Raw genomic sequence first — 26,808 nt, forward strand, 5'->3', positions numbered from 1 at the left:
AAGTACAGATGAGCGAATCGAAGCTGATGAACTGGAACTTGATCCAAATTTCTGAAAAAATTCAATTCGCACCTAATGTGAATTTCCTCGCGCTTCGTTGTAGTGAATCACATTTTTCCTAAAATGCCTGCTACATGTGTGATAACATAGGGCAAGGAACTTTGGGAAGGCGGGATCACCTAGAGACAGTGCTAGGAAAGACTTCATTGTGCAAAAAAAGCGATTTACTAGTGCAGGGAAAGAATATTCAAGATGTAGGGAAAGGATAGGGAGGAATCATTTCACATCATTTATGTAGAACAGGGTTTAGTAGGGGAGGTTACAGCCTGACTAATAGGAACAATCTTATTACACCTTGTTGAACTGACTGTGGATCCAAATTGCCATTATACAGCTCTGTATTCCCAGCAATCTTGTTATTGGGGTGCAAAAAGAAAAATATATTCGGCGTTCAGCGCCGCAGTTATATGTGTTAAAGCGTTTATTGGCATATTTCAGTAGAAAAAATAACAATATACTCGCCCTTTAGTGCTGCAGTTATATGTTTAAAAGCCTTTAGTTGCGTATATCAGTAGAAAAAGAAAAATATATTTGGCGCTTTTAGGGGTGTTTTAATTTCCTTTTTATTTATTTATTTCAGCTAACAGTATGTTAGACAGAGAAGTGCCAGGCTCTGCACAGAAGAGAGCCAGAGGCCTAAATGTTTCTGACGCAGGCACAGGTCGCAGCAAAGTAAGGGGCCGTGGCAGCAGGAGTCGCAGCGAGAGGCCTGAGCTCCCGGTGTCATCTAGCGGTTGTGTCTTGACCAGCAATCTAGCGGTTCTTGATTGGTTAACTCAATCATCCACTTCATTCCAAGTGATATAAGACACCCCCAGCCAAGAGTCGGTGGGTTCGTCAGACACAACCCTTAGTTGGCATGGCCTGGGAGCAGGCCCTGTTCCCTCACCTGTTCTCAACCTGCCTCTGTCCTTTTTTGTTCCCTCAGCCAGAGAATTATTATACACTGTGGGCTCAGCTCCACTATACAGCGAGGACGAGCTACTAGAGGATAGTCTGGCAAGCCAAGATGTGGAGGAGACATCTGCCGCTTCCTCCGCTAGACGGGCAAGTAGTGATGAGAGAGTGGCGAGGAAGCTGGTGTTGTGAGTGGTCAGGCTCCTGACCCAGAGACCGTTGAGGAGGACATCAGTGACTTGCAGACAGTACTCAATGATGATAAAGCCGATTACACTTGGGAGGCAGGTGAAGAAGGGGCTTCATCATCATCGGGAGAAGAGGGTGGCAGCTTGCCCGTAAGGCAGCGGCTGAGCAAGTAAGGTGGTAGCCTGGCCGGGAGTCAGCAGGGTGGCAGCAGTGGAAGGTCGAGAGCCAAACGGACCCACAGATAGACCACTGTCTTTGCAGTAGCCTACCTGCCCGTAAAGTAGTGGTGCAGGGGTTTCCGGATGCAGCGGCAGTAGCAGTCAATCAGTGCATGGTGTTGGGGATAAAATCACCCACTCGGCGGTGTGGCAGTTTTTTGTTAAGCCGCTGGAGGAGGTGAACATGGCCATATGTAGAATCTGTGGGTAGAGGGTGAAGGGTGGCCAGGGGGCCAATGTTGGCACCACGGCCCTGCATCAACATATGCAGCATCAACATAAAGTGGCATGGGAGAACCGTGGCTCCGATGTGGTGGTCCAGCCTGCCGCAGCAACCACTGCATCACTCAGTGGCACGCCACACCCGATTTCAGGCAGTCAAGGCTTCAGTACCTCAGCCGAAGGGAGTTGTCTTTCCCATGGTCTGTTGGTCCCGATGCTCCTGCTCCTCCTCTTCAGTCATTCCATCAGCAATCACCGAAGCGATTGCCAAGAGACAACAGTATGCATGCACGCATCCAGCGGCGCAGGAGCTGAACGTGCTCCTTGCCAAGTTGTTGGTGCTGCAGTCCCTCCCTTTCCAAGTGGTGGACGCTGCACCTTTCAGAGAACTGTTTGCTTGTGCCGAGCCGAGGTGGAGAGTCCCAAGCCGTCATTTATTTGCCAAAAAGGCAGTACCAGCCCTGCACACACATGTGGAACAGAAGGTGGGCCAGTCCTTGAGCCTGTCGGTGTCTGCCAAAGTGCACGGCAGCGCCGGCGTGTGGAGCTATAACTACGGTCAAGGACAATATATTTTGTTTACGGCCCACCGGGTGAATGCAGTTCCTGCACAGCCACACCAGCAACTTGGCCCAGGTGACGCCGCTTCTGCCACCACATTCTCACGCCATTGGTCCAGCGACAATGTCCGCCTCTGCCTCCTCATCCTCCACCATGCCCTCAGCCTCCACTGCAGGGACAAGTCACAGTGCCCCTCCAGCATACCACATGTGTAGGAAACGGCGGTGTCACGCTGTTCTGCACCTGGTTTGCCTGGACGAATGGAGTCACACACGGGAGGAACTGCTCCATGTTATTCATCAAGAAATCAAATCCTGGCTTTCTCCGTGATAACTCAAAATCGGAACCATGGTGACTGACAAGAAGAATATGGTGTCGGCACTGCGTCAAGTAAGGATGAGCCATGTGCCCTGCATGGCACACATGTTCAATCTGGTTGTCAAGCAGTTCCTGAAGTCTTCCACCAATCTGCAAAAAATCCTTAAAATGGCCAGGAAACTTTGCATGCACTTCAATCACTCGTACAAAGCAAGGCACATCCTCCTTGAGCTGCAGCGGCAGAACAGCATCCCCCAACATAGGCTGATATGCGACGTTTCCACCCATTGGAATTCGACCCTCTATATGTTGGACCAACTATACGAACAGAGAAAGGCCATCAATGATTGCTTGATGATCCAAGCGGATAGGAGAACTCCCCTGTGTAACTTTGATGTCAGCCAGTGGCAGCTCATGCTTGACACCTGCCGTTTGCTCAGGCCTTTTTTAGGACTCCACGTTATTTGTCAGTCGCCAGGACTATGGAATGAACGACGTCATTCCACTGCTTCATATACTGGAACAGATGCTGGTAAATATGGCTGGTCAGGGGACTAAAGACGTGGCGCCTAGGTCTCAAGGCCACATGAACCCTGTGGGGGATGAACTGGAAGAGGAGGAGGAGCGGGAGGAGGTCATTGGAGCACAGGCAATATGTAGTGAAATGGGTGGTTTTTCTACTCAGGTGACAGTAAAAGAGGAGCATAAGCAGCCAGAGGAGCTACAGGGCGATGAGGAAGATGAAGCAGAGGACACGGACATACCATGGCAGTATGCAGTGGAGATGGAGGCAGGGAGTCCCTCCAAGTCACTTGCAGAAATGGACCGCTGCATGCTCACTTGCTTGCGTAGTGACAGCCGAATTGTCAGCATTCGGCAAAGGACACCTTGTTGGACCCTCGCTACCGGTCCAAAATGGGGTCCTATTTTACACCCACTGAGAGGGAGGACAAACTGAACTACTATAGAGACATCCTATGTAGTCAGTTGGCCGCTGCCTATCTGCACCATCATCCATCTTCTTGCAGGTCTGACCGGCGGGGCCCTCTGTGCTCATGTTCCACTGCCATGGTTGCTGGGAGGAGTGGGGTGGCAGGAGCAGTACCAGCTCCATCAGCAGCAGCCTGAGTTTAAAGTTGCTGATGAGCAGCTTTCTTCACCCGAATAGTGAAGAAACTACTCACCAGCAGCAGCAGGTAGACCTGAAGCAGGACATGAACCAGCAGGTGGTGGCATACTTGGACAGCATCCTGCCAGCCGTCATTGAAGATCCGCTGGACCACTGGACAGCCAATGTGGATTTGTGGCTGCAACTGTTTGCAGTTTGCCCTGGAAAAGCTGTCCTGCTCGGCCAGTAGTGTGGCATCAGAGCGGGTGTTTAGTGCGCCGGTGGCCACAGTTACCCCAAGAAGAACTCGCCTTTCCACCCAAAATGTGGAGAGACTGACCTTTGTCAAGATGAATCAGGTATGGATCAGCCAGGATTTTCACCCACCATTGCCTGAAGCATCTGATTAGATCATCCATGCCGCCTCACCCAAACCTTGACAAAAGAGAATGTTTTTTTTATTTCTGGCTACCTGCCTCAGCTACTTTTCTGATGCCGCCACCTGCCTGATGCCACACGTCTGCTGCCAAGTGCTCCTTCTTTCACCCACTTTTGTCAGCGGGTACTGGTATTGCCACCCACCTCCCCACTCTGTCACCGGATCACTTTGTGGTCTCCTGATGCTGCTGCTGTCATCTCCACACTATGTCACCTTGCCACTCTGTGGTCTTGTCAGGAAGACGGGGACGTCATCTTTCCCCGGGGTCGGAGGGTATGTCGTAGGGTATGAATCTCCCATCAGTCTGGCAGATCCACAGGCGTCCCAGATGCTAATGCACTCATTTAGTCCTTAGCTGTGGACCTTGCTGGAGGAGGCTTCCCAGCCCACACACACACACCCTCCCCTGCTATTGGGGCGCAGAAGAGGAAGCTTCCTGGTCACCTTGGGGACCAGGGGCGAACACACACACGCACTGGCTATAGAAACCGGATTAGAGCCCTGGCTCAGTGCTGAGTTATTCCACCTCTTGGTGAAACATACTAAGCTCCCTAGTTACCTTCCTTGTTGTTTCCTTCTGGCTTCCTGCCTCGACCTGGGATTAGCTGACTATTTTAATTGAAGTGTCCTTGGTGCTTTATTTACTGGCTGCTACCCACCAGTCGGTCGCCTCCTTGCTGTTCTCTTTTCAGGCTCATGTGTCAGAGCCTGACAGGTCTCCTGATGCTGCTGCTATCTCCACACTATGTCACCTTGCCACTCTGTGGTGTCCTGATGCTGCTGCTGCTATCCCCACACTGTCCCTTGCCACTCTGTGGTATCCTGATGCTGCTCCTGCCGCCACCTCCAGACTGTCATTGTGCAACTCTGTGGCCTCCTGATGCTGTCGTCACCTCCACACACTGTCATTGGGCCATTCTGTGGTCTCCTCATGCTGCTTCCACCTCACCACTATGTCATAGTGCCACTCTGTGGACTTCTGTGCCACTATTTTGCCTTTCGGCCTGGCTAACATCATCATTCATTTGACCCTTATTCTGATCTCTCGGAAGGAAGGAAAAATGAGACACACAACGGATCCTGTCTGTGTAGCAGCTGTAAGGCCCGTATGGTCCCATAAAAATTGTCTTATAATTTGGAAGTCTAATCATATATTGTGCCTGTGAATAAAGCAGTAATATATAGATTATCTTTCTGAGAAGATCTCAGAGTGGTGAAGCTATAGTACATAGTGTGTATAAAACACATACAGTATGTACAGTAGACATGTATAAGCCAGGACACCGCTCTGCCCTCAGCCTGATGTTTAGTCCTGTCAATCAATGGGAGGGGGCGTGTACAGAGCACAGGGGTGTTCAACCCTGTATTTTAGTGCTCCAATTGCTCATTTGCATATGAATAAATACACATATTTCTCTGTAGCCGTTTAGCATACAGACAAAAGAAAGGTATAGTTTTAACCAGCATGATGAGACCTACCAGCCAGTATGTCCAGATTAAAGGGGTTGTCCGGGTTCAGATCTGAACCCCGATATACCCATATTTTCACCTTTGTCCTTGTCATATTGATAATAATGTTTTTTAGAAAGCTAAATATATATAAATATATAGTGTATATGAAAAAACCAGTAATAAGTCTTAGCAACCAAAAAAAAAACTATATTCCTAATATAGTGAGGCCTTATTATTATTATTATTATTATTATTATTATTATTATTATTATTAATAATAATATTGATGTTTTGTTTATTATAGTATACCCTATTAATATGGTTTTAAATAAAAAAAATATAATATAGAAAGTAGACAGATTTCTCTGGGGACTTGAACCAGGGATGTCTACATGCAAAACTATTTGCTTAACCTCCAAGCTATAGCATCCAGACAGAAAGGTGCTTGAATTCTCTATTCTTATAAGCTATCACACATTACTGGTGTCTGAATCAGCATATATTGTGTCTGTGAATAAAGCAGTAATATGAATATTTGCTTTTTGAGCAGATCTCAGTGTGGTGAAGCTATAGCACACTGTGTGTATAATACACATATATATATATATATATATATATATATATATAGAAGATGAAAAAACGGACAGCACTCCAAGTAAAAGCTAGTGGTGTTTATTCACCCATGTGGATGGCAACGTTTCAGCTCATGCAAGAGCCTTTGTCAAGCAATGAACACAATACAAAGGGGGTATATATAGGCCAACCCCTATGACATCACAGTGTAATCAATTAACAGCCAAGTACAATAAAGTGCAAATAGTGCATAAGTAATACATAAAAATGTAAATATGGCAGTGTAAAATGCAAAGATAAATCAATAGTATATATCAAATATATTATATAGTAAATGCATAATCGCAAAAAAGTGCATAAAGATAAATTGATTAATCAATACATATCAGGTGTATACTAGAGTGTATAATGAGTGGGAGGGACAAAACGATGCTGCCAAAGGGAGGAGGAGTGATAACATACCCAGTGTCGCCATCCGTGCCACACATGTCGAACACCGCCACGTCCGGCGTTCAGGTGGATGCAGTGCGCAGGCGCCAAGTCGCGTAAGTAACAAGATGTAACTTCCTCACATGACGTAGCCGGAGCATGCGCATAAGTGTAAAAAGCTATGTCGGCCATCTTGGAAGTGGTAAAAACCTCAAATAGGAAAAAAAGCGCAGACAATAGACGCGATGTAATGTAATATCCTCACAAATAACGGTGAGAATATGCGCAAGATGACAATGAAGGAACACTTAAATCAAGCAGGGAGAAGATGAATAATATTGATCACTGTGTGTGCGCATAGCCTGATAATGAACAGAGTAGCGCAAAACGGAAATAATGCCATTTATCTGATAGTGTATCCACAAGGGACAAAGAAGAGAGAATACAAACAAGGATGCAACTCATCTCCCAAATGCGCCATTTGAAGCAATGCACCAAACAACAAAAATGCTGTGGGCATGCTACAAAAAGGCCCACAGTTCCCAGTGGACACACATTCAATGTAGGACACACAATAGACAGCGCAATGCACCAAGTATGAAAAAAGTATGAAAAAAGTGTAACCAAAGCAAAAAACAACATAAGCACTGCATGGAAACATGTAGGCAAATATGGAACACATCGGGTACGTTTCACTTCTCCAACCCGCAGCATCATTCTTGTCTGTGAAAAAAAGAGAGAATAAAAATAAGAAACTGACTTAATAGTGTTCATAGTACACTAAGTACCCTCAAAAAATAGACACATATCGCACACATAACAATTGTGGGGCAAACCGCTCCTCTAAACATATAACCCCGGATTGTAATCCGCATTAAGCCCATTGGGTCTCAAGCTGTTGAGGGTATAGATCCAAAAAAGCTCTCTTTTTCTAAGGATCAACACCCTGTTGCCCCCACGTCTAGGCATGGGAATGTGGTCAATAGCCCAACATTTAAGATCTCTTTCGGAGTGTTGAAGCTCCGTAAAATGTTTGGCAACAGGGAGGTCCTTTCTTTTTTTGCGTATGGACAATCGATGATTGTTCAACCGCGTTCTGAGATCCGTCGACGTTTCACCCACATATAATAATTTACACGGACAGATAAAAACATAAATTACATAGTTTGAATTGCATGTAAGGTGAAATCGACTTGGGTAAGAAACTTCAGTGGTGGGATGGACAAAGGTGGAACCCCTACCCATATATTTGCAGTCAATACAACATAAACAGGGGAAACTACCCTTGCCATGAGTGGTTAAGGAGGTTTGAACCGACTTGGACCTAGGCCCAATGTCTGCTCTGACAAGTTGGTCACGCAGATTTCTGGATCGGCAGAAAGAGAATAGGGGAGGGGATCACTTTGGAGAGGATGGTGTCTGATAGGTCCGTCAATCGGATACCCTTCATCTCCAAATATACGGAGCAAAGTGAGGCCATCAATCGCATTATCAAGCAACATTGGGGGATTCTGGGTGGTTGTCATAGTGAGATCTTAGAATTTAGATCCCCTCCCCTCTTCTCTTTCTGCCGATCCAGAAATCTGCGTGACCAACTTGTCAGAGCAGACATTGGGCCTAGGTCCAAGTCGGTTCAAACCTCCTTAACCACTCATGGCAAGGGTAGTTTCCCCTGTTTATGTTGTATTGACTGCAAATATATGGGTAGGGGTTCCACCTTTGTCCATCCCACCACTGAAGTTTCTTACCCAAGTCGATTTCACCTTACATGCAATTCAAACTATGTAATTTATGTTTTTATCTGTCCGTGTAAATTATTATATGTGGGTGAAACGTCGACGGATCTCAGAACGCGGTTGAACAATCATCGATTGTCCATACGCAAAAAAAGAAAGGACCTCCCTGTTGCCAAACATTTTACGGAGCTTCAACACTCCGAAAGAGATCTTAAATGTTGGGCTATTGACCACATTCCCATGCCTAGACGTGGGGGCAACAGGGTGTTGATCCTTAGAAAAAGAGAGCTTTTTTGGATCTATACCCTCAACAGCTTGAGACCCAATGGGCTTAATGCGGATTACAATCCGGGGTTATATGTTTAGAGGAGCGGTTTGCCCCACAATTGTTATGTGTGCGATATGTGTCTATTTTTTGAGGGTACTTAGTGTACTATGAACACTATTAAGTCAGTTTCTTATTTTTATTCTCTCTTTTTTTCACAGACAAGAATGATGCTGCGGGTTGGAGAAGTGAAACGTACCCGATGTGTTCCATATTTGCCTACATGTTTCCATGCAGTGCTTATGTTGTTTTTTGCTTTGGTTACACTTTTTTCATACTTTTTTCATACTTGGTGCATTGCGCTGTCTATTGTGTGTCCTACATTGAATGTGTGTCCACTGGGAACTGTGGGCCTTTTTGTAGCATGCCCACAGCATTTTTGTTGTTTGGTGCATTGCTTCAAATGGCGCATTTGGGAGATGAGTTGCATCCTTGTTTGTATTCTCTCTTCTTTGTCCCTTGTGGATACACTATCAGATAAATGGCATTATTTCCGTTTTGCGCTACTCTGTTCATTATCAGGCTATGCGCACACACAGTGATCAATATTATTCATCTTCTCCCTGCTTGATTTAAGTGTTCCTTCATTGTCATCTTGCGCATATTCTCACCGTTATTTGTGAGGATATTACATTACATCGCGTCTATTGTCTGCGCTTTTTTTCCTATTTGAGGTTTTTACCACTTCCAAGATGGCCGACATAGCTTTTTACACTTATGCGCATGCTCCGGCTACGTCATGTGAGGAAGTTACATCTTGTTACTTACGCGACTTGGCGCCTGCGCACTGCATCCACCTGAACGCCGGACGTGGCGGTGTTCGACATGTGTGGCACGGATGGCGACACTGGGTATGTTATCACTCCTCCTCCCTTTGGCAGCATCGTTTTGTCCCTCCCACTCATTATACACTCTAGTATACACCTGATATGTATTGATTAATCAATTTATCTTTATGCACTTTTTTGCGATTATGCATTTACTATATAATATATTTGATATATACTATTGATTTATCTTTGCATTTTACACTGCCATATTTACATTTTTATGTATTACTTATGCACTATTTGCACTTTATTGTACTTGGCTGTTAATTGATTACACTGTGATGTCATAGGGGTTGGCCTATATATACCCCCTTTGTATTGTGTTCATTGCTTGACAAAGGCTCTTGCATGAGCTGAAACGTTGCCATCCACATGGGTGAATAAACACCACTAGCTTTTACTTGGAGTGCTGTCCGTTTTTTCATCTTCTATTGACGGGGTAAGCTGCTACATCCCTGGACATAGCACCCTCCTTGTGTTATCCTTCCAGTGCCGCCATTATTTTCCTTTTTTTTATATATATATATATATATATATATATATATATATACACACAGTAGATATGTATAAGCCAGGACACAACCCTGCATATAGTGACTACTTAAATTTTTCAGGAGTCCCAGAAAAATAGTGATTCTTGCTAATTACTGCAAACACACTTGAGAGAGGTGAATCAGTGTATGAGCCATGTAAGATAGCGGAGGGAGAGCACATTTACAAGATAAGTTGGTTTGCAGATCTGTGAGAAGGTAGTAAATCCTGCAAGTGAATCTATTGAGACTCCTAGTGGTCATATCTTTGCAGCTTATGTTTGGGTGGATGCCAGCAAATAATTTCAGATTTACAGATCTGATAATTAAACTCCTTCCTAAGAAATAAGAATACATTATTATATTGTACAGTGACTCTTTCAAGACAACAAAAAACGAAAAAACCCTCAGTCACCTGGAAATAGATGAAGATACAGTAAATTAGTGCCCACTTTACTATAGTGCTGCCCATGTACTCTTAATAAAATGAAAAAGGACTACTTACATCACACACCACTTGAATTTGTTTCTGATCTATAGCTCAATAAAATATAAAATATTAATTTTATTAAAAGCTTGAAAGGGGTTTTGAACCCATGAACACTAAAGGCAAAGCAAGTGTCTTACCACTGAGCTATAGCTGTAGACACCAAAGGTAGTGTTTTTTTTTTTTTTTTATCTATGAGATATAGTATACCAAAAACATAGAAAACCTAAAAGTTATTGTGACCCTGACGAGTGAAGAAAGTCAGATATAAGCATCACACATCATTTGCCGCTTATCTAGGGATTAATAAAATGTAAAAAAAAATTGAGGCTGAAAGGGGTTTTGAGCACAGAAACACTGGATGCAATTGCATTACCACTGAGCGATCAGCTATGCACTCATATAACACTGTAATGTGTTAACTTACAGCATTTCAGACACAGAGCTATAAGCTCAGCAATGGACGTTCTTTGGTTATGTGATTTAGCATACAAATACATAGTATATCTATAACTCATTCTCACTTTGACCCTAACCTATGAAGAGCATAAGTCAAAGTCAGGTGTCAAAGTCAAGTGTCAAGGTCAGGTGTCAGTATCTGTTGTCAGTGTCTGTTGTCCGTGTCTGTTGTCAGATGTCAGGGTCAAGTGTCAGGATCAAGTGTCAGGGTCAGGTGTCACACTTGCATTATTTTGATACTTGACTGTGATATCTGACCATGTCCTAAAATGAACACTGTGCACATGGAAGCAATACATTTTAATGATGTACAGAGACAGGTCTCAGACAGCGTTAAAACCAAAGCGTTTAAACAAATCGACTTCGAATCTCTGATCCAAAGCTTGATTCACTCAAGCCTACTTGTGATAAAGAAATGATTGCAGCATTCCTGTAAAATGCTACTGCAGATTAATATGTCTAAACAGCAAAAAAAAAACATCCAAAAATAGCTGCAGCCAAACAATACCCCCTTAGATAATAATCTATTCTAGTAGTTCCATGAAGATAAAATGTAACCGAATGACCAATTATTTACCTAGATACACAATTTCAGACAGCACACCAATTTGCAGTGATGCAAGTATTCTTTATTCACTCGTTTTAGACAAACATTTACGTGAAAATAGTGTTGCAACGTTTCGGGCTTTAAGACATGAATAGCCCTTTATCGAGCATGTTCATGCACATGGATTGCTTGCCGGTTGTAGTGCACCCAGCAAAAGCCAGATTCTAACTTGTGTAAAGGCCGATTCATTGGCCTGTATTTGTGGGAGGGGCTTGGCCACCTACTTCAACGGCCGGCACCCTCCCACATGCGTACGACGTGCAGAGTTTCGCAGGAAGCGTGCGCTCGTACCTGGCAGTCCGTTGTCGTCAGAGAAGGTGAGTGGATGTGCGTGCGGTGGTCGGCCCTTTGGTGAGTAGGGGCCGCCATGCGCTGGGCCACTGCGTTGCCAGCATACAGCAGGGAGCGGGGCCTCTACAGTCCGGGGTCCCCTCCTGCCCGTTCACAGCGGCGGTATCCCTTCAGCCGCCGGCGGGGGGGATGGAGCCCACGGATCCGGCACTCCCCTCCTCCGCCGCCCAGGTCCGAGCTCGTCATTTCTCTCCGGCGGGGGGCGGGACCAGCGGTCACGAGAGGCCCCCCCCTCCGCCCGCCTCCCCGGCCGCTTCCGTCCGCTTCCGCCCATAACCACTGCCTATGCTGCCCCGCTCCCTCACGTGGTGGGCTGCGTAGTCAGCTGTGGGCCGGCCCCCTAGCTAGGGGAGGCACCCCTGTGACGAGCCCCCTACCGAGGGGCGGGGCGGCATCGCGTAGCTCCGCCCATCACGCCGGGAGTTTAGGGACAAGCAGGCACAGGCCCTGTTATCTCAGTTTGCCAGGGGGCAGCGCCGTCTCCCCACGCGGTGGAGGGGCCCAGCCGGCGGTGGGTCGGCCCCTCATGGAGTAGGGGGGCACCCCCGCACTGGGCACCCCATCAGGGAGCGGTGGGCCCCCCACGTGGCACGTCCCCACATAAGAAGGGGGGAGGCTGTGTCTGATAAAGCCTCCCCCTATGCCAGGGGGCAGCACCGTTTCCCCACGCGGTGGAGGAGCCCAGCCGGCGGTGGGTCGGCCCCTCATGGAGTAGGGGGGCACCCCCGCACTGGGCACCCCATCAGGGAGTGCCGGGCCCCCCACGTGGCACGTTCGCACATTAGAAGGAGGGAGGCCATGTCTGATAAAGCCTCCCCCTATGCCAGGGGGCAGCACCGTTTCCCCACGTGGTGGAGATGCCCAGCCGGCGGTGGGTTGGCCCCTCAGAGGTAGGAGGGCTCCCCCGCACTGAGCTCTCCATCAGGGACCGGTGAGGCCCCCCACGTGGCATTTCTAGTTTTTGGCTTGGTGGGGCCCTCGACGCCGGGGGCCCCCCCTGTGTCAACTTCATGCCAGAGGGCTGCGCTGCTCCCCACGCGGCAGTAGTGCTCAGCCGGCGGGCGGCCCAGCCCCGGGACGGCAGGGGGCCCCGCACTGAGCACCCTGTCAGGGACACGCGCTGGCTCTCCACGTGGCACCTGAGACATGTTGGCGTGGGGTGTCGGCCGTTGCCCAGAGGTCCACCCCCACTTGGTTCACGGTGCCAGGGAACCCCGCGCTCCCCACGTGGTTGCCGTGAAGCACGGTGGGGCTCGCAGCGGCCCCGCTCCTCGCCCACACCAAAGTCTGGCACAGGCCGCTGTGCTGCTTAGACAGGTAGGGGTTTTTTACCGCCAACGTCAGGTAGTGGTCAATGTCAATCAGTATGCCTACTCTCGTTAGCCGACCATACCTTCTACTCACAACCCACGTTCTACAATTTAGCCTTACGCATTGACTGGTTCTTTTGTTGTTCCGTTGTTGTTTTCCAGGTTCAAAGCAGTTATTAGTCAGAGAGAAGTTGGTTTGGATCTCAGTTGATTTTCCTTGTCAACCAAGGTAGTGGGGGTACACCTTGGGGGACGGGTAGGTGCTGCCTTTGTCAGGCTTGTGTCTCATGCATTACTTTACGTACAGGTTGTTCTGTGTTCATTGATACTTCCGTGAAAGTCAGAGTGTAGTGCTTCTCAGTTGGTAAGTACGGCAGGTCTCCTTGCATGGACTACCGGGTGGCGGTTCCTGGCCGCTCCTTCACGGCTCTTCTGGTGTCAACGTACATTCCTCACGGGGATAGTTCACCCTTTCGTTACGTGGTTTAGACTGCTGCACGGTTTCCGGCGGTCATTTAGGCTAGACGGTCATTTTACGTTACTGTTTTCACAGCCACGATGTCACACGCGTCAGACATCGTTGAAGCGTCAGTGGACGAGGTCGTAGCAGAGACATCCGAAGGGGGCAGTATACCGTCCCTACGTGCTTGGACCATCCCCAGGCTTATGGCGGCGCTGACAAAGCAGGGCGTCCCTTTCCCGGCATCTGCCAGAAAAGCGGAACTGTATCGCCTATGGAAAGACTCCCTGGTACCCAGTACCAATGATCCCCCTGCGGCCACGATGCAAACTTTGCTGACTCAGATACATGTCATGCTAAACAGTCTGACGTCTGCCGTCACGTCCATGCAGGCGAGGTTGGAGTCTATCGAGGCTCGCAGCGCAGTCCTACCAGTTTCCTCCCTCGAGGTTGCGGTCGCCTCCACCTCTGCCGCCGCAGACATTCGCTCTGTCCAGTCCGTCCCCAACGTGACTCCCTCCCACTTTGTCCCGATCAACATCAGGAAGGACATCCTGGAGGGTAGGGATGTCAATCTTGCGTCTCTATTGATAGCCTCCAGGGACCTATCTGACAACAAGGTCATAGCTTGCGGGGAAGTGTCAGTGGTACTGAGAAGCCGTGACCACCGGCTCAACCACAAATTGTCCATACCGGAATTCGTCATGGCGTTCAGCCTTTTCAGGGACGTGATTTGCACTGCCAGGCCGGACAGGAGGGAGGAACTAGACCTGTATCTCTTTAGGGTCACAGAGTTGGGTCACAGGTATGGAGGGAGCGCATTCTATGACTACCACTGTTCATTTTCAGCCAAGGCGGCAGCGGCTCTCTCCCAGTTCCAACACGTTACTGACTGGTCCAACCTGGACACTGAGCTTTTCTGCAGGCATTTTGCAGGTCTGAAGGCTCCCTCCTGTTCCGCCTGCCAGTCTATCTTTCACTCTGTCGAGTGGTGCGACAAGTCCGCCGTCAGCACGGCATCCTACCCCTCCAGCTCTACAGCTGGTCCACTCGACGTCTTCAGACCCCCCAACTCAGTAGACAAGCTGGGCCGACCCATCGTTCAGCTAGGGAGGGCACAGATATGTAACAATTTCAATTACGCGTCTTGTAATTTCGGTCAATGCCGTCTGTTACATATCTGTACCAACTGTTTTAGGGCCCACCCCCGAGTAGCGTGCTCATTAAAGTCGGTGAAAAATTATATGAGTGTGGTCAATATTAGCCGTCTACAAGAGTACTTGCAAGGTCATCACAATCCAGGGTTCGTACAGTTCCTGGTGTCAGGATTTCATGAGGGTTTCCATACGGGCTTGATCACGACTCCGGAGTTCACACACGAATGCAGGAACCTTCAGTCAGCCGAAAGAAATCCTGCTTCGGTAGACACACTAATAGAGGCCGAGTTAAGCAAAGGGTTCTTGATCGGTCCCTTTAGTGTGCCCCCTTTTCAACGCTGGAGAGTCAGTCCCGTGGGGGTAGTTACAGGCAAGTTCAGTAAAAAGGAGAGACTCATTATTGACTTATCGGCCCCACACGGCTCCCAGGTCCCCAGCCTTAACTCCCTCATTCCTTCGGAGGAAGTGGGCATGAGATATGCTTCGATCGATCAGGCTATCGCCATCATCATGAAAACGGGCCCAGGGTCCATGTTGTCCAAAGCCGACATATCGGATGCCTTTAAGTTGCTTCCCATCATGCCAGCCCTCTGGCAGTGGCACGGCATCAGGTGGAGAGGCCTGTATTATTTCTCCACCAAGCTCACCTTCGGTTCCAAGAGCAGCCCCTGGCTCTTCGATCAGTTGGCTCAGGCGCTCCACTGGGTCTTGGTTCACAAGGTCCTCTGTGAGTTTGTCATCCACTATCTGGATGACTTCCTGCTGATTGAGAGGCCAGGGGCAGTTCCCCTAGGGCTGGGGAAGTTGCTGAGGTGTTTTTCCCAGTTAGGTGTCCCGGTTTCCCCCAAGAAAGTAGAAGGCCCGGCCACAGTCATCACCTTTTTGGGCATTGAGTTAGACTCCCAGCACATGTTAGCTAGGTTGCCTGCGGATAAGTTAACAAGGATTAGAGAAGTCATCCACAGGTTTACAGTCACAACCGTGGTCACTAAGCCTGATCTTCAGTCTCTACTGGGTATGTTAAACTTTGCCATGCGCATCATCCCGCAGGGCAGAGCGTTCATATCCCGCCTACTGGCGCTCTTAAGTTCCGCCCCGGAACAGGACAGCCCAGTGTGCCTGGACAGTCAAGCCCTAGCGGATCTCCACATGTGGGACCATTTTCTGAGCCAGTGGAACGGGGTGTCCTTATTCGTACCCGAGCTGTCTTGTCGGTCGCCTACAGTCTTTTCGGATGCAGCTGCGGGCTCAGGGTTTGCCGCCATTTTTGGCACCCACTGGGTTGCAGACGAATGGCCTGCCGAGGTGGGTCAAATTCCGGGGTTCCTCCAAACCTCGGCGCTGTTCGAGCTGTACCCCATCGTGGTAGCCGCCCACATTTGGGGCAGTCTTTGGGCGTGTCAGTCTGTTCTGTTCGTAACTGACAACGCAGCCGTGGTAGACATCCTTAACAGTGGGCTGTCTAAGTCTAGCCAAGTCATGTGTTTTCTCAGATGGTTAGTGCAGCTCTCCCTACGTCACCACTTTCATGTTTTCAGTGCCCATGTGCCAGGTGCGCAAAACGGGGCTGCTGACGCCTTGTCGAGGGCTAACTTCTCCCGTTTCTTTCAGATCATGCCAGAGGCAGACGCGACAGGCACCACCGTCCCTCCTCTCGAGTCCTTAAGGCTAGTGTAACCAACCACCTTGAGACGGCTCACGCTCTGATACGCAATTCCCTCTCACCTAACACAACCAGGGCATACAACACCGGGTGGAAGACGTTCTGCAGGTTTCGAGGGGAATGTCCTCAAGGGGACTCCAGTTTTCCAGAGTACATCCTGGCGTTCATTGGTTACTGCCACTCAGTGCGCAGGCTCTCCCACGGTACAGTGAGGTCGTACCTGGCGGGAGTGCAACACTTCCTCTCTGTTAGCCATCCCGAACTAGCGTCAGTGTTTACCATACATGCTGTCAAAGCCGCTCTCAAGGGTTTGAGCAAGTGCGGGCCGCAAAGCCAAGTACGCAGGCAAGCGGTCACCGGCCCTCTTTTCCGCAAACTGTCCGACGCCTTGGACGGTAATCCTTTCGGGGTTTTGGCCAGCTTGGTACTCAAATCCGCCATCTATCTAGCCTTTTACGGCTTCCTGAGACCTGGGGAGTTCACCTGTTCGCCAGGCAGTAGCAAGTTCCTCACGGTCAGTCAGCTGGTCCAGAACTCCGACGGGTTCATATTACTGCTCAAAACGTCCAAGACCTCCCAGATGGGCCCCCCTGTTCCGGTATCCTTCTTTCCCACAGCACACCAATGGTGTCCGGTGACGGTGCTTCGTCAGTTACGGTCTGCCTTGTCCGAGGCCGGACCGAATAGTCCATTGTTACCCTTCGGGGGGGTTCCACTCACCACCCATCAGTTCATATCCCATGTAAGGTCACTCGTGGCCAGCACGGGCGGTGACCCTGCCACTATTTCGGGTCATTCATTTCGCATAGGTGCCGCATCCGCGGCCTCCAAAAACCGAGTGCCTGCGCATGTCATACAGAAACTGGGGCGTTGGCACTCGTCTTGTTTCAATCGTTACATACCTCACCCCGAAACAGAAATGTCGGCAGCCTTTCAAACTTTGGCTTTGTAATGACTTTGCAATAAATTACTTCTGCCTATCAGTATGTCTTTTTGCCCTCTTTCAGGCGTCCCTCCACGACGCGGTTACGGCACAACTCTGACCGCTTAGGGATAGGGTATACTAGGTAGGATAGGTACGTACTTGGTTGCCACGACCACAAGTGTAAAGGCCGATTCATTGGCCTGTATTTGTGGGAGGGGCTTGGCCACCTACTTCAACGGCCGGCACCCTCCCACATGCGTACGACGTGCAGAGTTCTCCCTCCCACCCACCCCTTTCTTCTGTTACTCTCAAAGGGGATGCCCTCTTTCAGGCGTCCCTCCACGACGCGGTTACGGCACAACTCTGACCGCTTAGGGATAGGGTATACTAGGTAGGATAGGTACGTACTTGGTTGCCACGACCACAAATGTATGCTGTCAGGGCCGATCCTAGGGTCACAGGCGCCTGGGTGCAGAAATATTTCTGGCGCCCCCACATGGGCGTGGTTATCTTACTAACTCCTCCCCTTTACAATGTTTCTATGGCAACAACTTCAGCCCCCAACTTCAGCCCCACCAATTTGCTTTGACAATAACTTAGTCAACGGCTTTGACAAGTCAAAATAAATGTCATGTGCCAGTAGCCAGAGCCCCCCCATATCATGTGCCAGTAGCCCGAGCCCCCCATATCATGTGCCAGTAGCCCCCCTTATGTGCCAGTAGCCCCCCTATGTGCCAGTAGCCCCCCTTATCATGTGCCAGTAGACCCCCTTATCATGTGCCAGTAGCCCCCTTATCATGTGCCAGTAGCCCCCCTTATCATGTGCCAGTAGCCCCCCATATCATGTGCCAGTAGCCAGAGCCCCCCCCCTTATCATGTGCCAGTAGCCAGAGCCCCCCCCCATATCATGTGCCAGTAGCCAGATCTCCCCCATTATCATGTGCCAGTAGCCAGAGTGCCCCCATATCATGTGCCAGTAGCCAGAGTGCCCCCCCTTATCATGTGCCAGTAGCCAGAGCCCCCCCATATCATGTGCCAGTAGCCAGATCCCCCCCATTATCATGTGCCAGTAGCCAGAGTGCCCCCATATCATGTGCCAGTAGCCAGAGTGCCCCCATATCATGTGCCAGTAGCCCCCCATATCATGTGCCAGTAGCCCCCCTTATCATGTGCCAGCCCAGTAGTCCCCCCTTATCATGTGCCAGCCCAGTAGTCCCCCCTTATCATGTGCCAGCCCAGTAGTCCCCCCTTATCATGTGCCAGCCCAGTAGCCCCCCTTATCATGTGCCAGCCCAGTAGTCCCCCCTTATGTGCCAGCCCAGTAGCCCCCCTTATGTGCCAGCCCAGTAGCCCCCCTTATCATGTGCCAGCCCAGTATTGTACCTATATAAAAAAAGAAAAAAAAATAATACACTTATACTTACCTCCAGCAATGCGATGCGATGCAGGCCGCCTCTTCCGTCTGTGTCCCTCGCTATACGGCTCAGGCGACGCGATGACGTCATCGCGCCGCCTGCACCGGCCTCTGATAGGCTGCCAGCACTAAGCCGGCAGCCTATCAGAGGAACAGGAGGGGACACACCTCTCCCTCCTCTGCCGCAGCACAGGCATCTGTATTGCCGTCCTGAGGACGGCAATACAGATGACTATGGAGATGAGCGCTTCCGCAATGGAGGCGCTCATCTCCTGCTCTGCCCTGCCGCCGGCCGTGGCCGCCCCCATTTGTCACCAGGGCCGCGGCCTTGCGGCACTCAGGCTTGCCGGCCCACCGGGAAATTTCCCGCTATCCCGGCAGGCCAGTCCGGCCCTGCGCTCGGCGCCTTTCGGGTGACAGCGCTGGGGTGCGGGGCACCCACTGCACCCCGTGTAGGATCGGCCCTGTATGCTGTGGCTGCCATTGAAAGAGTACATTATTTACCTAGACTAGAAGTTTTACACCTGTTTAACCACCTCCCGACCGCCTAACGCAGGGATGCGTCCTGCGGGTGGCCGGGTTATTCCTCCTTGACGCATCGGCGCGTCATCTCGCGTGAGCCGAGATTTCCTGTGAACGCGCGCTCACAGGAGCGCACGTTCACAGGATCGCAAGGTAAACGAGTTGATCTACAGCCTGCCAGCGGCGATCATTCGCTGGCAGGCTGTAGATGCTATTTTTCTAACCCCAGAAAGGTATATTAGACGCTGTTTTGTTAACAGCGTCTGATATACCTGCTACCTGGTCCTCTGGTGGTCCCTTTTGCTTGGATCAACCACCAGAGGACACAGGCAGCTCTGTAAGTAGCACCAATCACCACACTACACTACACCCCCCCTGTCACTTATTAACCCCTTATTAACCCCTGATCACCCCATATAGACTCCCTGATCACCCCCCTGTCATTGATCACCCCCCTGTAAGGTTCCATTCAGACGTCCGTATGTATTTTGCGGATCCGCGGATCCACGGATCCGCAAAACACGGACACTGGCAATGTGCTTTCCGCAGAACTATATAGAAAATGCCTTTTCTTGTCCGCAATTGCGGACAAGAATAGGACATGTTCTATATTTTTGCGGATCGGAAGTGCGGACCCGGAAGTGCAGATCCGCAATTCCGGATCCAAGCGGGACAATGTCTGTCCCCATAGAAATGAATGGGTCCGCAATTCTGTTCCGCAAAATGCGGAACAGAATTGCGGACGTGTGAATGGGGCCTAAGGGTCCTTTATCACCGCCAGTTAGTTAGCCACTTGTTAGGTAGTTAGCGCCCACCGCACAGCAGTCACTGATTAGTCGCTGATTAGCGTCATCGCTGTCGCTAATCAGCACTAGTACTATATAGTATCTGTAAGTGATCAAGACTGATCGCGATTAGATCTATATCAGTACATTAGGGTCACCTTAGGCTCTACAAAAACGCAGTGCGCACACTTGCGTTCAGTCTGCCCCACCGCAGTGACAGAAATGTTTTTTTTCTGATCACTGCAAAAACACTGTAAAATCGCTGCAGCGCTATAAAGATCATTTTTGAGCTTTTTGGATCTTTATTAGCGATCGCAGCTTTTTTTTTTTTTGCACATTTTTTGGCAGAGATTTTTTCATCCACATTGATCGATGCGAATGAAGAAATCTGTGCCGTTCATTTTTTCTTTCAGCCCAGAGGCTGAACGAAAAAAAAAAATCTCATTACCCGTATGCTCAATATAAGGCCTCATGCACACGACCGTGACGTTTTTTTGCGGTCCGCAAACTGCGTATGCGCAAAAAACGGAAGGCAATATAAATGCCTATTCTTGTCCGCAAAGCGCGGACAAGAATAGGACATGTTATATTTTTTTAGCGGGGCCACGGATGCAAACAGCACACGGAGTACTGTCCGCATCTTTTGCGGCCCCATTAAAATGAATGGGTCCGCATCCGAGCCGCCAAAACGGTGGCTCGGATGCGGACCCAAACAACGGTCGTGTGCATGAGGCCTAAGAAGAATAGCAGAAACTCCTAATGCATGTAATGATTGCGGAGACCCTCAAATGCCAGGGCAGTACAAACACCCCACAAATGACCCCATTTTGGAAAGAAGACACCCCAAGGTATTCGCTGAGGGGCATATTGAGTCCATGAAAGATTGAACTTTTTGTCACAAGTTAGCGGAAAGGGAGACTTTGTGAGAAAAAACAAAAAAAAATCAATTTCCGCAAACTTGTGCCAAAAAAATAAATCTTCTATGAACTCGCCATGCCCCTCACGGAATACCTTGAGATGTCTTCTATCCAAAATGGGGTCACATGTGGGGTATTTATACTGCCCTGGCATTTTAGGAGCCCTAAAGCGTGAGAAGAAGTCTGGAATCCAAATGCCTAAAAATGCCCTCCTAAAAGGTACACTTTAGGCCCCTTTGCGCATCTTGGCTGCAAAAAAGTGTCACACATGTGGTATCGCCGTACTCAGGAGAAGTAGGGCAATGTGTTTTGGGGTGTCTTTTTACATATACCCATGCTGGGTGAGAGAAATATCTCTGTAAATTGACAACTTTGTATAAAAAAAATGGGAAAAGTTGTCATTTACAGAGATATTTCTCTCACCCAGCATGGGTATATGTACAAATACACCCCAAAACACATTGCCCTACTTCTCCTGAGTACGGCGATACCACATGTGTGACACTTTTTTGCAGCCTAGGTGCGCAAAGGGGCCCAAATTCCAATGAGTACTTTTAGGATTTCACAGGGCATTTTTTACGCATTTGGATTCCAAACTACTTCTCACACTTTAGGGCCCCTAAAATACCAGGGCAGTATAAATACCCCACAAGTGACCCAATTTTGGAAAGAAGACACCCCAAGGTATTTTGTGAGGGGTATGGCGACTTCATGTAAAATTTTATTTTTTGTCACAAGTTAGTGGAATATGAGAATTTGTAAAAGAAAAAAATAAATAAATCATTTTCCGCTAACTTGTGCCAAAAAAAAAAAAATTGGAGGAAAATATTTTGCTATTTTTTTTTTTACGTTATTCATTATGTGGTAAAACTGACTTTTGATCTTTATTCTCCAGGTCAGTACAAATCCGGTAATACCACATATGTATACTTTTCCTTGCTTTTTTTTTTTCTTTATTAAGAATTATCAGAATACATAATAACGTATAATGGTAATAACAAAAGAAGAGAGAAAACAAGAAAAAAGAAAAGTAACATCACCAGGTACAATGAAATGCCGCTAGGGGATGATAATTGCCTGGTATTAGGCCTCATGCACACGACCGTTGTGTGCATCCGTGGCTGTTGTTCCGTTTTCCATTTTTTTTCGCTGACCCATTGACTTTCAATGGGTACGTGGAAAAATCGGAAAATGCACCGTTTTGCAGCCGCATCCGTGATCCGTGTTTCCTGTCCGTCAAAAAAATAAGACCTGTCCTATTTTTTGGACGGACAACGGTTCACGGACCCATTCAAGTCAATGGGTCCGTGAAAAAACACGGATGCACACAAGATTGGCATCCGCGTCCGTGGTCCGTGGCCGTAGGCTACTTTCACACAGACGGATCAGCAGATCCGTCTGCATAAAAGCTTTTTCAGAGCTGAGATTTCACTTCGTGAAAACTCAGATCCGACAGTATATTCTAACACAGAGGGGTTCCCATAGTGATGGGGAAGCTTCTAGTTAGAATATACTTTGAACTGTGTACATGACTGCCCCCTGCTGCTTGGCAGCACCCGATCTCTTACAGGGGGCTGTGATCCGCACAATTAACCCCTCAGGTGCTGCACCTGAGGGGTTAATTGTGCGTATCATAGCCCCCTGTAAGAGATCATGTGCTGCCAGGCAGGAGGGGGCACCCCCCCTCCCTCTCCAGTTTTAAATTCATTGGTGGCCAGTGCGACCCCCCTCCCTCCCCTGTAGTACTGTAGATTCATTGGTGGCCAGTCGGCCCCCCCTCCCTCCCCTGTAGTACTGTAGATTTATTGGTGGCCAGTGCGGCCCCCCCTCCCTCCCCTGTAGTACTGTAGATTCATTGGTGGCCAGTGGGCCCCCCTCCCTCCCCTGTAGTACTGTAGATACATTGGTGGCCAGTGGGCCCCCCTCCCTCCCCTGTATTACTGTAGATTCATTGGTGGCCAGTGTGCCCCCCCTCCCTCCCCCTCCTAATTAAAATCTCCCCCCTATCATTGGTGGCAGCGGAGAGTTCCGATCGGAGTCCCAGTTTAATCGCTGGGGCTCCGATCGGTAACCATGGCAACCAGGACACTACTGCAGTCCTGGTTGCCATGGTTACTTAGCAATTTTTAGAAGCATTATACTTACCTGCGAGGCTGCGATGTCTGTGTCCGGCCGGGCTCTCCTCCTACTGGTAAGTGAAAGGTCTGTGCTGTAAGCAATGCGCCGCACAGACCTTTCACTTACCAGTAGGAGGAGCGCCCAGCCGGTCACAGACATCGCAGCTCGCAGGTAAGTATAATGCTTCTAAAAATTGCTAAGTAACCATGGCAACCAGGACTGCAGTAGTGTCCTGGTTGCCATGGTTACCGATCGGAGCCCCAGCGATTAAACTGGGACTCCGATCGGAACTCTCCACTCCCACCAATGATAGGGGGGAGATTTTAATTAGGAGGGGGGGCCCACTGGCCACCAATGAATCTACAGTAATACAGGGGAGGGAGGGGGGCCCACTGGCCACCAATGAATTTAAAACTGGGGAGGGAGGGGGGGTGCCCCCTCCTGCCTGGCAGCACATGATCTCTTACAGGGGGCTATGATACGCACAATTAACCCCTCAGGACCTGAGGCGTTAATTGTGCGTATCATAGCCCCCTGTAAGAGATCGGGTGCTGCCAGACAGCAGGGGGCAGTCATGTACACAGTTCAAAGTATATTCTAACTTGAAGCGTCCCCATCACTATGGGAACGCCTCAGTGTTAGAATATACTGTCGGATATGAGTTTTCATGATCTAACTCAAATCCGATGGTATATTCTAACATAGAGGCGTTCCCATGGTGATGGGGACGCTTCAAGTTAAAATATACCATCGGATTGGAGAAAACTCTGATCCGATGGTATAATAGGGACTCCTGACTTTACATTGAAAGTCAATGGGGGACGGATCCGTTTGCAATTGCACCATATTGTGTCAACGTCAAACGGATCCGTCCCCATTGACTTGCATTGTAATTTAGGACGGATCCGTTTGGCTCCGCACGGCCAGGTCCGTGGATCCTCCAAAAATCAAGGAAGACCCACGGACGAAAAAACGGTCACGGATCACGGACCTATGGACCCCGTTTTTGCGGACCTTAAAAAAAAACAGTCGTGTGTATGAGGCCTTATTGAGCAAAAATAGTTCTTTGGGATTGTTAATTTCCGTCTAATACTCCATTATTTACTATACTTCATTATGGGTATAGTTACAAGCGTAGGACCTAAAAATAATAAAGGGATATCAGAAATTCCTGAAATAACTCCACAGCTTGCAACATTCTTTATGTTTGGCTATTGTGTGGTTTTCCCAAGCTGCTATTTCTTCAAATCTGTAGATTTGATCTACCTTATTTATCCATTGTAAAAGAGCGGGATCTTGACATAGGGGCAACTTACTATGGTGGATTTGGTGATCTCTGTAATGGGGACACCCCTTTGCTCGGTTTTCCTTCATTTGAGGGATATCTGGCTTTCACTGTGTTGAAGACCCATAACTGGGGCTCCACGGTTATTTCGCATATCACTGTTTCACAGGGAGCTTTGCACTTTGGATTGCTGTGTCGAGACTCTTAAATGAAGCTCCACAGTGTTTTCTGTAGCTGGTCTCCCTAAGATCAGCTATTGTTTTGTTTGTGTAGTCTACAAGGCATTGCTCCCGGTTAGCCAGAATCTTACTCCACACTGATGAGGGGGCAATACCCCGAAACAGCTGTCTGTGGATGGATGACTGGCTTAGGTCTTCCCCGTCACATCCTTAAAGCTTGTAAAAGAGCAGGATCTTGACATAGGGGCCACTTAATATGGTGGGTTTTCCTTCCTTTGAGGGATATCTGGCTTTCACTGTGTTGAAGGCCCATAACTGGGGCTCCACGGTTATTTTGCATATCATTATTTATCCATTGAGACAGGGGAGGTAGGTCTGACTTAAGCTAAAATTTTGGGATCAAGAGTCTAGCTGCACATAAGAGGTATTTAAAGGGACACTGACAGGCCCAAAAAACATATTGAGGTATATATATGACAGTACAGGTCTTATAAAGTGTATTAGAATCATCTAAGTATCCCCCCTGTCCACCTTATAAATACAGTAAACTGAAGTTTTATAACCTGCTTGAATCGTCTTCAATCTGCCCAAGGAGCGGCGTTTCATCTCAACTTGCGCCCAGCCAGCCTCGCCACAACTGCCGTTTGAAGCGCCGCCCAGCTCATCAATATTCACTTCGCTGGGCGGCTACTCTGAAGCGCTGCTCTGAACTGTGCCTGCGCAGAGGCTGTGCCTAAGCAGAGGCTGCATCGGCCTCTGAGAATCAGACTGTGCGCAGGCGCGATGCGATCCCGGCCAGTGAGGGTGCTGGGCGCATGCGCTGAAGATGGCCGGGGACACTAGTAGCCGCCCAGCAAAGTGAATATTGATGAGCTGGGCGGCGCTTCAAACGGCAGTTGTGGCGAGGCTGGCTGGGCACAAGTTGAGATGAAACACCGCCCCTTGGGCAGATTAAACACGATTCAAGCAGGTTATAAAACTTATTTTTACTGTATTTATAAGGTGGACAGGGGGGATACTTAGATGATTCTAATACACTTTATAAGACCTGTACTGTCATATATATACCTAAATATGCTTTTTGGGCCTTTCAGTGTCCCTTTAAATATTTAAATCATTTTGGTGGATACTGAAGAGAGTTGGGGGGTGAGATCCCAAGTAATGCAAGCTTTGGTGAGATGGGGAAATTCGCATTGCACACTTTGTTGCAGTTGGCAAAGATCTCAGACCACCAAGTCTGAATCCGGGGGCATGTCCACCAGATGTGGAAAAAGGTGCCTTTATGCTCTAGACATCTCCAGCAGGAATCCGATTTATCCGGATTGAAAAGACACGTTACATCGGGAGTTTTATACCACCTAGTTCGAATTTTGTACCCATTCTCCTGTGTTCGCACACATCTGGAGTTTCTGTGGGGTGTCATAAAAAGTGAAGATAGTTCATGAGGGGAACATGAGATCTTTAGGTCTTTCTCCCAGAGACCAATAAAGGCGGGTTTGGGCATCAGTATTGGGGTACATATTTGTTCGTAAATCTTAGAAATAAGTTTGGGGGGGTGGATTTTGTTTTGTAATTAGGCTTTCAAACCAAGTAATTGGACGCAAAAGGGCGCTTTTGGATATGTGTTTTGTAGTGAAAGATCTTTAAAAAAAAAAATTAGGTGGGGAGAAGTTTAATTCTGGGAAAAGGGCGAGAATGCCTCTTGAATCAAAAACCTCATCTCTCTCACCAAACAGGAAGATGGCTCTGATTGTAGAGTTGCACACAGTTTTGGGTAAGCTATCTCTAAGTGCTTGTGGTGCATGAGCCAGAATATCCTTTATTCGGATTAGGGGTGAAGGTAAAGGAATGACATTTTGTGAAGACTGAAGCCATTTCCATGCTGCTAATGTTGAATTAATCAGAGGGTTAGAAGGTCCATCATTAGAAGGAAAGACATCAACACCCACTAGGAGGCTAGTGAAAGGATGTTTAACACATGTTTGTTCCATGGGTACCCAAGATTTATGTTGGGGACAGAGGAACCAATTGACCATTCTGGATAAAGAAACCGCTCTCCCATACAGCTCTGGGTCTGGGAGGCCAATTTCTCTGTGTGATTTAGGTTTGTTGAGAGAGGAGTATGTCTGGCGCGGTCTCTTCCCTGCCCTTAAGAAGGTCTTAAAATGGCATTTTAATGTATTATAAAATGTTTTTGGTACAGGGATGGGCAGGACTTGCTGTAAGCATGTTAGTCTGGGTAAAATCAGAGAGGTGATGATATTCTTCCTCCCAAACCAAGA

General features: G+C 48.5%; 1 protein-coding gene across 1 annotated transcript in view; it reads left to right on the forward strand.

The window, feature by feature from the left end:
* Window positions 1-26,808, forward strand: part of LOC120999281 — a gene marked incomplete at its 5' end in the record, with an annotated part of 193,164 nt that overhangs the window by 161,553 nt on the left and 4,803 nt on the right. The window contains 2 exons of the mRNA XM_040430151.1: window positions 13,954-14,122; window positions 16,330-16,979. Of these exons, the coding sequence (XP_040286085.1) occupies window positions 13,954-14,122; window positions 16,330-16,979 (819 nt within the window). The remainder of the gene's footprint in view (window positions 1-13,953; window positions 14,123-16,329; window positions 16,980-26,808) is intronic.

Source organism: Bufo bufo, chromosome 4, assembly GCF_905171765.1.
Source record: "Bufo bufo chromosome 4, aBufBuf1.1, whole genome shotgun sequence".
Lineage (NCBI taxonomy): Eukaryota > Metazoa > Chordata > Amphibia > Anura > Bufonidae > Bufo > Bufo bufo.